Source organism: Pavona decussata, unplaced genomic scaffold, assembly GCF_977016875.1.
Source record: "Pavona decussata unplaced genomic scaffold, jaPavDecu1.1 SCAFFOLD_38, whole genome shotgun sequence".
NCBI classification, from domain to species: Eukaryota; Metazoa; Cnidaria; class Anthozoa; order Scleractinia; family Agariciidae; genus Pavona; species Pavona decussata.
The window spans coordinates 2,931,848-2,948,722 of record NW_028145460.1 but is presented as its reverse complement, the minus strand read 5'-3'; the positions used below and the strand labels follow the sequence as shown (position 1 = coordinate 2,948,722).

The window sequence follows — 16,875 nt, the reverse complement described above, 5'->3', positions numbered from 1 at the left end:
AACACCATCTGTGAATTTTAGGCCTTGAGGGGATGGGGTGGAGGGGGGCAGGACCCCAAGCAGATGCTGAGAATATGATTTTTTTTTCCATCCCCAGCCTGGGAAATGGATCCAGTACAACTACACACTTGAACAAGGGCATCTCGCTCATATTTTTGGCTCCAAGGAGGGGATTTTCAAGATTTTCAAGAGGGAACTTGCTATCAGGATACCCACTTTTCAATACATGTCTAAAAAGATTGCCTATTGCAGGGACTAGCTAACAAACATCAACAGTCTAATGGCAATGTACATGATGCACTTGGCTTGCACTTGTCCAACTTATTGTTGTTACAACAGTTAAATTTCTTTGACACTCTCTAGTTTAAATTAACACGTAAAAATCTTCCTCTGTGCCTTACATGATTATGCAATAACAAACTGAAGGCAAAACAGTGCATGATACTTATTACTAGACTAAAATGTTATGTTTCATTTCATCTGATGTCTTATTAAACTTTCACCCATTCAGCCATGAATGTCTTAGTAAAGTAAAAGCTTTGAAAGTTAATGCTTAAAAGCAATCACTTGGAATAGAGGATATTAGTAACAGAATCTAGTGAATGCACCATGTAAAAGAAAAATGGTGTGACAAGGTAGCAAGACACAAGAATGCAAACAAGCTGATAAATGAAAAGAAATGAAGCTGATGTCTAGCACAAGTCCAAAAGCAGCAGTAAAAGGCAAGAGAGGACGCTAATGCTTGCTTCAGTTGGCAAGTGCAGCTACCTGGACGTAAAGTTGAATCAACTGAAGATTTTTAAATGTACCTTGATAAGCTTCTTATGAGGAACGGGATTGTCATCATTCTCATCTGATTTGAGCAGTTCTTTCACCAAACAAGAAATTGCTTTTGCAAGCTTCTCGTCTCCTTCTTCCACCAGGTGCAAGTGGTCTGTGAAGTACAGTGACTCATCTAACTGCCCTCCCCGTGTAGTCCACCCCTTGTCTGGTGCCAAGAAATACACACACTCATCGCGTAGCTCTTCAGAATAGCTTATATACTGAAACAGTTCATCATTGACTTCATCAATGTTATCACGCCTTATGGTGGGATATAGATCCCTAGGGAGAATGCCACAGACAACGATGCTCGTATCTGGCTTTTTCTTTCGAATGTAATCAACAATAGCTAATATTCCTTGAGCAATTTCACTTGGGCTGTTTTTGTCAATATTGTTTGTGCCACAGAGCACCACGACAACTTTAGGATCACACTCCATTTCTCCATTTTCAAGTCGCCACAAAACATGTTGTGTTCTGTCTCCTCCGATGCCAAAGTTTAGCGACTTGAGTGGGGCAAAGTACTTCCTCCAAATCCTGGGATATCGACTTAGACCTTTGATGATGGAATCTCCAGTCAAAACAACATTGATCTCTGGATTTTTAGTCAGCGCAACATTCTGCAAGTGTTCAGTGTCCCATCCTGCTTTATCCCTGCTTGCTGGCTTTGCAGCTGACGACAAGAGGCGTGATCTCCATTTTGGCTGAAGGAACTTACTTCCTGGTCTCTCTTCCTCGTCTTTTTCCTTTTTTACTCTTGCTAGTGATGGAGACTCAGTTTTCTCATCTTTTTCCGCCGCATTTTTGCGTGATTCTTTCTTCTTTTTAGATTCTTCCTCATCATCACTGTCACTGCTGTCAGAGTCCTCAGAGTTTCGCCTCGACTTCTTGTATCCCCTCTTAGGAGTGCTCTAAAGTGGGTAAAAAAAGAAACTAGATTTAGATTATAACTAAACAGGATGCCTAAAATATTAATTTTAGAAGTGCAAAGCTACCTAAAAGTACTCATTTCCCAGGATAGTATGCTGTACAAGGTGGTTCTTTCTCTTAGTCCATGAATAAAATCCTCAGGTATGAGGCTATCTGACAGTACAAGTTTTCATTTGATGTTGTTAAGTACTGGAACTACTTATTATGCTGTACAAGGTGGTTGTAACTGAGTCTGTAGATAAAGTCCTCAAGTATGGCTACATTCAAAATGAAAGCTACCAAGCAGTACAGTCCTTTGGTACTAGTGTCTTCTTTTCTAAGTACATGCAGCTTGATTCCAAGTGAAGCAGTTAAATAAACAGAGGTGAAAGATGTCCAAAATTAATGGTTTCAAAATGTCAACTAACTTGCACCAATGAAAGTCTGAGTGGAAAAAATAAAAGTTTCAGCAAGCTGAAAGGTAAGAGCGCATGCAATCGGGATGGATTTATTACATGTAGCTACTGTTTTATTGCTACTTTTAGATACAAGAGATGATTATTTGGGAATGTGCAGTTCCAGAAAATATCCATACTCCCCCTATGGAAGGTTTTTTGGTTTGCACCCCATCCCCCCAGGAAATTCCAGTTTAGCTTCATACTTTGCTTCTAAAATTTTGACTTTTAAGACCCCTCTCCCCCTAGGAATTTCCGATGACCTTCCGTGGGGTGGGTATGGATTTTTTCTGGAACTGCACAATATAACTGTAGCTCAGCATTCAAATTTCTGCCCAAGCACACATCAAGCAATGATATAAACTGAATTATATAAAAATACAAAAATCATAACAGTTACAGGTATCACTTCATTAAGGAAATGTATCTGGAACAACGCATGCTTACCTTACAACACTTAAATATTGCATTTTTATTCCACAATGGGGAAAAAGAAGCTATATTTTTGCTTCAACTGCTTTGTCAGCAGATTGATCTTTTCTTCTTGAAGAATACATGTCAAAAGTATATTCCGAGCTGTGATTTTGTTTTCTTGATTATACAACAAGAACAGTTTTCTTTATTGAAATGTTTGCAAAGTAACAGTCAACATTATGTTGGGGACAAAGCACAGACTTTTCGACTCGACCAAACACAACCATTTAATGATTCGGCAGCCAACTAATTACAAATGTACACCGCACAGTTTGCAGCTCAACAGCACGGCACAACATGATGGTTCAGTTCGGTTCGGTGAAAACTTATTACAATACACTGTATAAGTAAAGTTGCCAAAAAGGAAAGACCCATAATAAAGGAGGAAAATTCAGGTATCCCACAATGCCTCGCTTCCAACTATATTATCAACTCGATGTTGATACGCGATCTCGCATTTGCGATGGGGCTTCTCGGAGTGAGCACTGATCTGCCCCCTCTGTGGCCATTGCTTTACGTGAATTGCTTAGATTTAGACAGTCAGAGTTATGTCAATTCGTCAAACATAGCCTGTTGTCGGTTTCTAACGGTCAGGGGACACGTTAGTTTTCCAAAAGACTTACGAGAGCGGCTTCTTTGCTTGTTTGTGCGATCAGAAACGTTGAACGGCCGCTTGCCACTCAACTCTTCTTCGACTTCTTCCATGCATTTACCGTTTGCTTGAATACCGACTTAAAAGGAAGCATTTATGTCACCACTTGATGTCCTTACACGAATAGAACCGAACAGAATCGTGCTTAAAGTACTGTTCATTTCGACCGGGAAAACGAGTGATCGTTCAAAAGCAGTTAAAGCATTATGCAGTTGTTTACATGTTTGGCGCCAATTTAGGCAAACTTCAACGAACACAAATTCCTTCAAAACATGGGGACTTAAGGGGACCTTGAATAAAGGAGATACTATTCGAGCAACAACAGGTAAGATTTTACGCTAATGTACCCAGGATTGAACTCGCTAGGGTCAAATTTGGGTCAAGCATTTGAGAGCCGCGAACGAACAAAGCGAGTCGATCATGCATACCACTCCAAACAGTCGTATGTTTTTCTTTATTCTTAGGCAAATTAGCTGCGAAATTGTAATACAAGCTTGAACTTAATTGCCAAAGCAATACACAAAACGATTTACCTTACATTGTCAGATCCTGAATAAGGAAAAATAGTCACTTGAAATTCAGTCGATTTCGGACTGTGCGCACGCCTTCGCATCGATACTTGACACCTTTTAGTCAATAACTTTTCGCGGAGACTCATGGGATACCTGATTTCTCCTCCTTTACCCATAATAAATACAATACTTAGAAGTTCTGTGTACGTACAAGATGAAATCAATAGCAAAAACTAAACTTCCAAATGCAGAAAACTTGACAACTGAAGTACGATTCTCAAAACATGTGGAAAAACAGGACATGTGACTAGCAACGGGCAGACTAGCACTCAGACCCCTAACTGTCCCCAAAAAATCGAAGAGTCTTCAGTTAGAATAGGCTAATCTCTTAAAAAAACCATTAGGACAAAACTAACTGAAATACTAGAAATTGAAAACTCCTATGTCGAGATAGATACCATAATTAATAAAATGAAAGATTAGAATTCCGACCGAAGTTTAGTTAGACTTAGTCTTCCTTGTTACACTTCGTTGTTGTCTAGTTTTCCTCTTCACACATTATCATTGTTATTGTTGTATGTATTGTTTAAAAAAAATTACTTATTTTGTGTACAGTCTGGCTTGCCGCGATTAGCTCTTCGCTATTTGCAAGCCAGCCTAGTTATAACTTAAGGTTATGTTGTGGATAAAAAATCGTCCTAAACACATTAGAAGTTCAATTTTTCAAGTAAACTTCATTGAACTAATAATATCTCTATTGAAGTGTCAATTCATCTTGCACTGTGTTGCTAATTGGGGGGACTATAAATTACTGAAAGAAAAATGTTACAAAACATGAATCTTTAAACATCCCAACTGGCAGGGAGGCTTACCATTTGGCTACAGGTATTTAAAGCACTCGGCAGAGGATTTGAACAGGGGACTCCACCTAGTGGTCAAAGAGGAGACTTGAACTTGGGACCAATGGATTAAAAGATTAAGCCTCCAACCACTCAATCGTGCCATCTCCCTTCAATAACTCAACAGTAGATTTTTTACAATGACCATGAGTTTGAATCTCCATTACAAAGCTAAGTTTCTTCACTAAGGTCAATTATCAACATTGCCTGGTCTTGGAGAAACAGTCGGGATAATTAACAATGATTCCATAAGCATGCATTGGGTATGATGTGATAGACAGACCTGTGCACTTTGTTGGCTATAATCATCTCATATCCAAGAAGCATGAGTGGAATAATAATATTGTTTTGTTAAAAACAACCAAGAAATATAGCAAGAATCTTGCTGATTTCCCTTTGCAAGAACAACCAGAAGACAATTAATTTTAATGGTTGTCATTTCTCAGGCATGGTGTAATGGCTCATATACCATGAACGCTGCGCTAATCAACTCCCTAGAAATGCATCATAGTTTTTAATAATCTATATCAATGAAAATGAGACAGAAATACTGTCCATAACATGTGAACAATAATGTAACATTATTTTATGTAATACTAGAACCACACTTGAATACAACGTTATTAACTAGGGAAAAATGTGAAGAATTCTTCTTAATATTTGTAGAATGTAATAACAGTAATATTATAATAAACCTAATAAAAAGTACAGCTGAAAGTATCCATTGCACAATACACTTAAAATGTTGAAGCAAGTTAGTTTGTTTGAAAAAACAAAATAGTAAGTACATAGCAAAGTCCATCATTCTTTCCAGATCTGTATTACATGTACAGTGTCCTTGAACTGGGCCAATAATATTTTATTATTCAGACAGCTTTTAGAACATGCCTTTGAAAACCGAAAAAAATCCTAAACCAATTTCAAATCTCCACACTTTGATTTCTCAAAATCCAGATCCTGGATCATGGATCCAAATAACCTGGGTCAGGATAAATGAAGTTTTAAAGTCGTCCCTCGGTGTATTTTAATTCAGTTGTAGCCTGCAGATGATGTCGTTGTTGATGTATTCCAAGTGTAATATTAAGGCACAGAAGGTGGCACTTTCCCAACAGTATTTTGCAAGGGTTATTATAAGTTTATCCCAAGATTTTGGAGCCTTGTTTACTCTGGAGTATCCTTTGCAACCGCATAACTGTATTGAGACTGCAAAGATCACCAAATCACATTCCTTGCTTTACCAGGCAAAGCTATGTTGTAAGGGTGTTTTATGACACCAGAGGTAACACAGAAACGTTCCTTGCCATTTGCAGCCGCCAAATCATGACACATTCTTTCAATACAAACTCCAGGGGATTTCATTGGTCTGCATGTATGACATTTCACCCACAGAAGGGTAAGTTCTGACTTTACAATTAAACATGATCGCTTGCTAACCATTGAAATTATAAAAAAGTGAGCTCCAGTTCTTCATTAACCACAGTTCAACTTGAATTGCATTAAAGTTGTTCTAAGTAGTAATTCTTGAACATTGTTCTTGTATAGCTGAGAATGTTTCTGTCAATTTAAGCTTTTGTTAATTAACACCTCCAGTTAACTGGTTTATCCAGAATTTAAAAAAATACATCAAAATGGTTTCTTTTTGTTGTGAAGAATATGTATAACCAAGAGGTCAATCAAACATCCCAAATACACATTGTTAAGTAAACTAACTCCTTTACATGCTTTGTCTATTCTTGAAACTTGTTGGTGTGACAGTATCAGTGCAAGAGACTCACCAGCGTGCAAAGAAAGTCGTGTCCGATAGCCCGGGGCTAGTGGATTTTGCGATCGGGCTAGTGGATTCTGACCATCACTTGCCCGACGGGCAAGTGAAGTTTTTTGGGAATTGAATTAAAAAAATTACTGTGAGCCATACTTCTTTAACTTCCAGGTAGATTTATGTGAGCTGAAAGCCGTTTTTCAAGCTGATCTCACAAAGGGAAATCTTTTGAAAAAAGTATCGCATTACATTTCATGCCTGACATATAAATGCGTGAAATTTTTCCTTTGTAGTCTTGTCCACGCAATTATCAAGCAAGAAAAATTGAAATATGACTTACTCTTGCTTAATAAGAATTATTTCAAAGAAAGCTAGTTGTCTGTGTTTATTATGCTTCATTATTCAATGAACGTACCAAAAAGGCTTTGATCCTGTACTCCGGTAAATTCAGTTTCGTTCATGGTTTTTGCATTGTCTTGTGCAATAAATTCTACACAGTATTCACGGTATGTATTAAACAGTGGATGAAAATTTATCGATCACGTCCTATTGCTTTCCCATAAACTATCAGATGTAAATTGCGAAATTGAAACAATTTTGTTTCCTTTGAAACCTTTATCATCTAAAGATGTTCATTTCGCCAGAAATTTGCATAATTTTGTTTACGACCGCACTGATGTGTGACATGGCACTTTCTGCTTTCGCGTGAAATCTGACAGCCGAACTTTTTTTTTCAGAAAGCTAATCTACTTGATGTAATACTTTTGTATGAGAAGCAAAAATATGATGAAAGATGTCAAGTTTTATGCAAAAAGTTATGATTAGCAGTGAACTTTTCAGTTGATAAAAGTGCTCCTTTCAGTTAAAGACATTTTCTGGCGGGAAATATTTTTTGGCGGCAAAATGCACGATCAAGTTCTGACTGCACTGAAGTCGGCAGCTTTCCTCGTTGTTGTGTTAGCGTGTCTAGTGGGAATTTGTTTAGTTTCAATCTAGTTTTTCTCAGAAGATGTGTGTAGATTAATTCCAAATTGCAAGATGTACGTTGGTCACCACGTGTTGCACGTGCTGCGATTCATACATATTCATCACTTGTTTCTTCATGAGACCGTTTACTTTTAGTATCTGGTTCATGTATGTTCTAATGATTACAAAATGTAATGAGACTTTGAACAGTTAGGAAATACAGCTTCTAGTTAATTAATATGTAGAAATTAGAGGTTAACTAGTCAGTTAGATGTGTTATATTATGTTTAGGAAAAACAATTGCAAGTTTTTTGGAACTTCTTCCTGCTTGTTTCACCTTAATTCTTTACTCCATCATTTAATTACCAGTTGACATTTATAATGAAAGAAAGGCAAAGGCATTCACGACCAAAAATTAAGAGTTAATCATTGTGCCAATGTGTTAAGTTTCTTACCAGGCCAACTTTTACTATTAAGTAAAGGTTTCGTTAAATTATGGTGGATTATCAGTTATTAATAAAGCAGCTAACTAATTAACTAGTCATGTAATTAATAATTATCTAATTAAAACGGGTAGTGAATAAATTAATACTACTTTAGCGTCTTGTAATTTTTTTTTTTTTTTGGGCTAGTTAAAATGACTTTCGTGCAAGTACATGCTAGCTGACTTTCTTTGCACCCTGCTTACTGTATACATGTGTATTTTGACATATAATTTACAGTCAAAGTATGAATCAGAGTCCGAATTGTATGATTGAATATATTGACATATGAGTTAAAATAATACATGTAATAATAATAGCCAGATTCTGAAAATCTGCTACAGTGCCACAGTTTTCCATAGTTCAGGTCAATAAAATTGTCAGTCTCTTGTAGTACTATTATCTAGAAATTGTCTTGTCTAAAATGACGTGGACTGATCAAAGAACAGACTTATCAAAGACCAGCTATACCAAACCCTGCAAAGCTAAGAATTGTCTGTTGACAATAACCCTTTTATATCCAAACAATATTTAGGATATGCTTTAACTTATGATGTCCTTGCGAAACTGGCCCCGGGTTGACAAATCAGGCGGCCAAACAGTTGTGTGTAAATCACCCTTTACATGCACATGTAGGTTGACCTGATCTAAAAAAATAATTAATACTTGCTACAAAGATACAATCATGTAGCAAGCAAAATCTTTTACAAAATAATCACCAGTAAACACAATACTCACCTCTTTCCCTGCCAGTGACTGCGCCACTTCTTTAGCTTTCCTAATTTCTTCACTGATGTCTTGTGTCCCGCCAGCTGATCCATTTTCATTGGTCACATTGTCATCTACGGCTGTGCTGTCTGGCTCTGTTTGTTGCTGATCTCCTTGGTACTTCTGTAAGTTGGCTTGAATACGCTCCTGTTCCAGCTACCAAATTATACAACAGGAAAAAAAGTTACAGAGAAGTACTGTTGTATGTAGGCAGTCAGTGTTGCTGTGTTTTAAGTGCAGCTTTTAAATAAGAAACAATTCTATATACCAAGGCTGAAGTGTTCAGCGTCAATCTAAATTTATAATGAGGCTGTGGATTTGTTTGATTGGTTCACTGACCAGGTAAGAAAGCTATAACTTGGCCTATAACATGATTTGTGCTGCAAGCTAAACATTCCAACTTACACAATTATTATCCTTACTCTTATGTAGAGTTTACATTCATGTGAACAAAAAAATAATAATAATTAATCTGAATGTAACACAAACCTTTCGTTGCTTGATTTCCTCCTTCTTTTTTTCCAAGAATGGTGAAGGAATGCCTCCGATATTTTCCTGGGCACTTACAAGCAGGGTCCACAACTCTTTCATAAATTCTCTAGCATTCTTGGACTGCAAGAATCCAGTAATGTTTATCTGCATAGACCTGGGATCAGGACTCTAAAAGAAAATACAATATACAAATGAGCAAGCAACTTCAATTGCCAAACTTGAAAACAACTTGCTAACAAATAAAGGTCAGAAAAAAGCATCCTTTTCTTATTTCAAAGACAGTTCATGTTTCAATGTGAAGGTTCAGTAGTGTAGTGCTTAGCACATCAGACATTGAATTGGATGTTCAGAAGATCGAAGGGTCGATGGTTCAAGACTAAGTTGGTCGCTTCATTGCCGTTTTGTTACCAAGACAAGTAGCTTTGGCAAAATTGCTTAAGTCTTTCAAGGAAGCTAAATCTATGATTTATCAGTTCACAGTTTGTATACTTATTATTATTATTATTATTATTATTATTATTATTATTATTATTATTATTATTATTATTATTATTATTATTATTACTTCTTTTTTTAGTTATCAGTGCAGTCCTGTATGTTCAGTATTAAATTTGGACTTATATGGTGAATAAATAAATAAATAAACTTTATACTGGTCACAGACTGCTGGGGGTAACCCTGTGATGGACTAGCATCCAATCCAGGGGGGAGTGGCAATACTGCTAATTGCTTCATGTTACAGAAACTGAGTTAAGCTCTGGGCGTGTGGGCCACTTAGTCTTGAGTGTGACTTTACCTACATGTACATGTTTCAATGTAGAGATTTTTTTTTTTACCTTTTCAGATTCCAACATATTAAAAACATACTGCATGACCACGTCATCTTCAAATCCTAGAATTTCAATCAACTTCTTTGTTATCCATGGTTTAATAACATCCAGATTAACTTTCTCCATGTCCACCTAAAACACAAAAACAAAGCACACCTAATTAATCGAGGTTTCACTGTACCAACTGCTACAGACATGATGGAGAGTGTATCCATAACTGATGTGTGGGGCAGCATGGAAATCTTGCCCAGTCCATTTACTGGGCTATACTATAGAACACAGGGGCACTCTTTAATGCATTCGATTCTCCCAAGCTGACTCAATTGCTTTGGCGCAGATGCAGATTGGTTTCCACTATTTTACAGAAAACAGTTTGAATTTTTACAGTAAATAGCTGTTTTCTAAATAAAAGAAAATATCTAGGTTAAAGTATGGAAAATGCCTGTGAGAGTAACTTGAAAACCCAGGAAATGGCACTTTCAGGAGTTGAAATTTTAGAATTTTATGGAGGACCCCTTGAACCTCAGGCACTCGCATTATTGGAAAACTGCAACATTTTTCCTGGATCTGCACCGGTAGCTCTTCAGTCACTGACAAGCTGTTAAGGAGGCTGGAGGCAGTTTTTTTGGACTTAGGGTGGAAGTTTTGAAATTACAATCTCGCATACAAGATAAACTTCGATCTCCTTCATACTACTTCATCATTTCAACATATGATCAAAGTTAATTTTCTCATTGGTTTCTAAGCAACAGCTATTACCATAGCAACGAAAGCGCATAGCCTCTCATTTTAAACATTGTCGATTATCTCAAAATCTAGTCAGACACTTTATGACGAAACTTTAGGGATTTAAACTACTCAATCTAGACAACTTGTAGGCGAAATTAGAAAAAAATCTGTAAGAGTGTTTTCAAGTAAATAATGAATCAATTTTTACGAGGTGATTTTGTTTATTCCAGCAATTTTCACCAATATCTCTGGCAAAATAAGACTTGGCACTTTGTCTTTTCTGTCAAAGGGTCTTTCCTGATAGCAAAACATTCTAAATGTATATTGAGCTTCATGGGTGTCTCCGATTTTAAGATATTTATGTTTGAAAACAGTGAAAATAAAGCGCAGATGAATGAAAAAGTTTCTACTTTGCATAAATCGAGATATCTTTACAATGCCCCAACAGATTTTTCTGTTAAATTACAAGCGGTTAAAGTAATAATTCTTTTCGATATCTACGCAAGTTTTAGGCTCAGGAACCGAAATTGGTGTCAGATAAGAAGGTTGAATCTTGGTCATGTTTCAGTCGTTATTCGCTTTCTCCGAACAAGAATTTTATTTTGTTTGTCCCGGTCTGTTTCACTGCTATTCACGTGCTTTGAATATTTATCATAACGTGAAGTCGTGCAAAAGGTAAAATTTACAATGGAAGACTTGAGAAGCAGGAGCATATATTTATGTAAAGGTTACCTTTTGCACGACTTCACGTAATCATGAATATTCACAGCACGTGAATAGCAGTGGAATAGACCGGGACAAACAAAATAAAATTCTTGTTCGGAGAAAGCGAATAATGACTGAAACTTGACCAAGATTCAGCCTTCTTATCTAACACCGGTTTCGGTTCTTGAGCCTCAAACTTGCGTGAATATTGAAAAGAATTCTTACTCTAACCCCTTGTAATTTAAAAGAAAAATCTGCCGGGGTATTTTAAAGATATCTCGATTTATGCAAAGTAGAAACTTTTTCATTCATCTGCGCTTTATTTTCACTGTTTTCAAACATAAATATCTTAAAATCGGAGACACCCATGAAGCTCAATATACATTTAGAATGTTTTGCTATGAGCAAGGACCTTTTAACAGAAAAGACAAAGTGTCAAGTTTTATTTTGTCAGAGATATTGTTGAAAAATGCTGGAATAAACAAAATCACCTCGTAAAAATTGATTCATTATTTACTTGAAAACGCTCTTACAGATTTTTTTCTAATTTCGCCTACAAGTTGTCTAGATTGAGTAGTTTAAATCCCTAAAGTTTCGTCATAAAGTGTCTGACTAGATTTCGAGATAATCGACAACTTTTAAAATGAGAGGCTATGCGCTTCCGTTGCTATGGTAATAGCTGTTGCTTGGAAACCGATGAGAAAATTAACTTTGATCATATGTTGACATGATGAAGTAGTGTGAAGGAGATCAAAGTTTATCTTGTATGCGAGATTGTAATTTCAAAACTTCCACCCTAAGTCCAAAAAAACTACCTCGAGCCTCCTTAAGCTGCAGAGCCACCAAAACACATCCCTTCCTTGCCCTACATACATAAGCTACTAAGTCTAATTTGCCTGACAAGCTACAAAGCTGCTGAGTAAATGTAATATACTCCTTCCTTGTTCTGCCACTAAGTTGATTCACAAACCACAGAGCTGCCAAGTCTCAAAATATAGAAGATGTTCGCGGCAGCCATATTGGAGGACCTAAACAAAAGAAGGATTTTCCTTTGGGAAAAAAAATTTATGCAAATATCTTTTATCATTTGGCTCCTCCAACAAGGACATCATGAACACACTCTATATACGTTCTTTGTTCCATAAGCCACTTAATCAACTGACAAGCTACAGAGCCATCAAGCCTTAGTAGCCCTCTCAAAATGTACTGACAGCCAACCATTTAACCACATACAGATGGTTGTTTGCTTCTACGGCTGTACGCTGGTTTTCTCTCTTTTGGACCTACTGTAACTCCTCTTGTTCCAACCAGTTGTAGGGGGTAGCATTGCAAACATTTCTTAGCAACTTAGAGAAGAGAGTTATGTCTAAATCAAAAGAATGAAAATTTTGAAAGGGCTACTTCGCTTCAGACTTTAGTTTTTCTTCATTTTTTTTTAAATACAAAACTATTAAGCTTAAACTCAATATTTTTCCTTCCTTGATGAAACGTAGAGCCACTTCAGTAAACACTGTTCTAAAAGTGGCCGTGTACATCTATAGTTACTCCACATACCGTATGGCTTATTTTTATGTTAAGTTTAATCAGGGAGAAACTCAGTTTTCCAACCGGAATTAACTTCATTATGGTAAGCTTTATATTATAGAAAAGGCGCGCGAACATGCAGGTGTAAAATATAACTAAATTTTGTTGCATCTGAGACAATCCTGCCTTCAATTTTACACATATTATGGAGATTAAATGCTCAGTCAATTTTGGCAAAAGCTACAGATGCAAATTACACGTCAAAGGAAGAAATCAAACGCTGATCTCTTAAGCTTACTTTTTTAGTGAGAACATCATCAAAACGCATGGACTTCAACAACTTCTTCTGTTTATCAAGGAACCGGTTGTCTTGCTCCGCACTTGTACCCTGTAGAGAAAGGATACCTCTTGACATAAGAATAAACAAAACCAGAGGAAGAGAGAAAGATAGTGCTCAAACACAATATAATTTTTCACTCACTCGAAAGAAACCAGCGTCCGCCATGTTGAAAGCCGCTTGGTCTGATCACATGGTCTTCCTTTTCGCCAAATCGATAACCAATCGGCAAGTACCATCGGTACGAGGCTCCAGCACATGTTGGAAGCAAGATGGCGGACGAACAGACAATTGAATTGGAAGAGCGTCTTGCGGCAAATTCAGCGTATTTCAGCTCTTTGATTGATTTGATACCAGTGAAGCATTACCTCCCTGTTGACGAGGAAGAACAAGCAAACAAGTTTTATAAAAATCGACAGAAGAAAGCCCCTAAACAGAGCATCAAAGAGGCTTCGAGGAAAGCTAAACGTGCCAGGCTTGATCCAAATCAACATAAAACAGTACTTGAAATACAGAAAGAAACTGAGGAAAAGGAGGCGACTAGTAGCTCCAGCGAGCAAGAGCAAGACAGTAAACTAGTTAAACCTGGCTTTAGCGTTGAAAAGGTCGAGAGTGGAAATCTCGAGGACTTGAAATCTCGCCTTCATGCCAGAATACAGGAATTTCAGATGAAACGTAAAGCGGAGACAGGAAAAACAGATCAACAGCCACGCAAGAAGAAATCGAAAACTGAAATCAAAGAGAAAAATAAACAGAAAAAAACTGCCGCTGGTAAGAAAGATAAGAGTTTTGTGAAACAAGAATCTTCACCAAATAAGAGAATACTCAATGACAGCGGTGATGTTGTGTTTAGTAAATTCGATTTCATGGAAACTAAAAAAGAACCAAGACCTGGAACTAAAGTGAAAAACTACTCAAAACTGCTTGCAAAAGCTGAAGCTCACAAGAAAAAGCTAGACACCCTCCAGACAGAAGATACAGAGAAGGCTAAGGCATTCAAGGAGAAGCATTCTTGGAGTCATGCCTTGGAGAAAGCCGAGGGCGTGAAGCAACATGATGATCCTAAACTGTTAAAGAAAGCCATGAAAAAAAGAGAGAAGGAAAAAATGAAGAGTAAAAAACAGTGGAAAGAGAGAGTGGATCATCAAAAGAAACAGACTGAAGAAAAACAGAAACAGAGACAGAAAAATATCAAGGAAAGAATTGAAGCCAAGAAAGGGAAGAAGTCGGGCAAAGGAAAGAAAAAGCATAGGCCTGGATTCTAGATAAATTAATGCAAATTCTTGGTTGTAACCCTGGGAAAACACAAAAAGATGGCAAGTTTAGGTCCTTTTGGCCCTGAGATGCACTTTGTGTCTTGTTCCCTTGTCCCTTGCTTCAGAGCAGTGCAATACTTTCTGTTGTGGAAAATGAATGTCTGCACTGTTGCAGTTGTTGGGTCTTTTGCTGTTTCTTCAGGATTAAATAGGAAAAGAAAAAAGATTATTGCAATACATAGTTTCTGAATGCCCATCATTTCTCATTGTAATATTGGGGTGATCATTATAATAGAACTATAATAGTAGTATGCAGGATGTTTGTCTCATGAACTTATTTTAATGGCCTTAGCTCCCACGAGTCACCTGTAGCTCAGTGGTAGAGCATCCGAACTAGTGATCAAAAGGTTTTAGGTTTGACTCCTCATAGGAGCACTCAGATTTTTTCTGAGTATACCTGTGTCATTTACTGATTAATACATCATTCTCATATATTAGTCTCGTACCCAGATATTCTCACTCTTTGGGGGAGAACATCTGGTAAAATCCATTTGAATGACGTCATAATGTGTCAGGAATGTGACACATTGGATGACTGCGCATGCTCAATTTTTTGTAGCAAAAAGATGTTGCTTACAAATTGGCCAAGATAGAGTTTCAAGATCAATTTGTCTCTATAAATGTTGAAAATATTTCACCTCTTGTATTCAAAAAAGAAATCAATGATTTCAAGTTTCTGAGAAAAGAAGAAAGCTGATGCTAAGTTTTGTTGACTATAGTGCCTAAAGTGCACTCGCTGTATTATGCCTATAAGTTAGTTATACATGTCAGATTGCCAAGCAAACATTTTTGCAAAACTTTGAGCAGAGAAACAAATGCATTGAAAAATTTGTTTATAAGAACTAGTCATGGTTAAGTGAAACTCTAAGTTCAAATCAATGCAAGAAACCACTTTCTGAGAAGAACAGAAGCGTTGATATATTTTTTTGGTTTGTACAGTGGCTTAACCAGGTGTGCTTTCAGTATCCTGAAGAAACAGTGTAAGACATAGCACAATAAGTAATTCTCTGTTACAGGAAAGAACAACCTATTGGTTTACAGTACTTTGAAAGTGACTGCTTTTAGTGGACTCTCACAGCTGAGCTCAAAGTATCATGTAATTTGTGGAGTCTTATGCTAGGAACCTTTGCAAACACAGTATAATAATGGGTGCTTACCATTTACGCAAACCACCCGGATGGAAATTTTCGGCATAAATACGAAAATATTTAGCTTGTCGTAACAGAAGATGGATAACATGCAAAATGTATGAACATCAGCTGTAAATCCCCAAAGGAGTAATAAAAATACATCACTTTGACCAGAAGCCCATAATTTCAGAAGTACTCCAAATGGAATGATGCGTACCATTTGATTTTCCAACTGGAATTTCCGGGTTTTCCATGTAAATGGTAAGCACCCAATATTACTGTAATACGATAATTATGGTTTCATAGTTGACCATGACAGATCAAATATATGTAACTTATCAAATTGAACCTTTGGTACTCAAACTCAGTTGAACATGAAAATATAAACGTTTGATTTCATTTCCCTGGATGCAACATATCTGCTATGAAGGGTGTGTAATAAAGTGCACTGACCTCACCAGTTATTGCACTTTTTCTTTCCACTCTTGACTGTTACAAATGAAGAACAGCACCCTTCAATGCTGTTTATGTTCTTTCCTCTTTCACAGAGGGGTGAAATAGTTTCAGGGTTGGGGGAATCCACTGTACAGGTTAAGTTCATGTGCATGGTAACAAACATCAATTGTTTTAGCCTACTGATGGGATCTAGTGAGAACAAGAACTGGAAATTAAAAGCAGATGCATCGAAGGGTGGAATAGAGAACCAGGTACTCCCCTATATAAGCTGTATAGGTATGTGCCGCCCCAAAGGGTATGGTTTTTGAGCCATTTTAGTCTGAAACGGGTATGGATTTTGACCAGTATGGTTTTAAATCGGGTATGGTTTTCAAGGGAACCACGAGAGCGTATAAGCGTATTTGTCTTTTCAACTCCAAATGAATAGTAGAGAAATAGAAGTATCCAAAATATATCATTCAAGCTAAATTTTCGGGTGAATTTTACCTACAAGCCAGGTCTGAAAACCGGTGTGCATGGAAAATGGCATGTTTTGGTCTGAAATAGGGTCAGGATTTGGAGAACAGGGGGCACACCCCCTACCAAGAGGGAAGAGTATCCCGGGGGGGGGGGGGCATGTTCCAGGCATTCAGCTGGTACTGGGGAAGAGAAGGAAAAT

The 16,875-nt window shown here is 37.2% G+C and overlaps 2 protein-coding genes across 4 annotated transcripts in view; one reads left to right on the top strand and one right to left on the bottom strand.

Annotated features, from left to right (window-relative positions):
• Positions 1 to 13,528, bottom strand: part of LOC146483617 (uncharacterized) — a 73,427-nt gene extending 59,899 nt beyond the window's left edge. For 2 of the 3 annotated variants that reach the window (XM_085105778.1, XM_085105777.1), the window contains exons 1-6: positions 13,460 to 13,528; positions 13,277 to 13,366; positions 10,027 to 10,152; positions 9,188 to 9,358; positions 8,669 to 8,854; positions 810 to 1,733 (exon numbers count right to left, since the gene is read on the bottom strand). In XM_085105778.1, coding sequence (XP_084961904.1) covers positions 810 to 1,733; positions 8,669 to 8,854; positions 9,188 to 9,358; positions 10,027 to 10,152; positions 13,277 to 13,366; positions 13,460 to 13,483 — 1,521 coding nt within the window. In that variant the 5' untranslated portion in view covers positions 13,484 to 13,528. The remainder of the gene's footprint in view (positions 1 to 809; positions 1,734 to 8,668; positions 8,855 to 9,187; positions 9,359 to 10,026; positions 10,153 to 13,276; positions 13,367 to 13,459) is intronic. The other variant, XM_085105776.1, reaches the window with a different exon arrangement.
• LOC146483616 (uncharacterized) lies at positions 13,503 to 16,218 on the top strand. Its single transcript, XM_085105788.1, has one exon. The coding sequence runs from the start codon at positions 13,588 to 13,590 to the stop codon at positions 14,578 to 14,580; it is 993 nt and encodes a 330-aa protein (XP_084961914.1). The 5' UTR covers positions 13,503 to 13,587; the 3' UTR covers positions 14,581 to 16,218.
• The last annotated feature ends 657 nt before the right edge of the window (positions 16,219 to 16,875 follow it).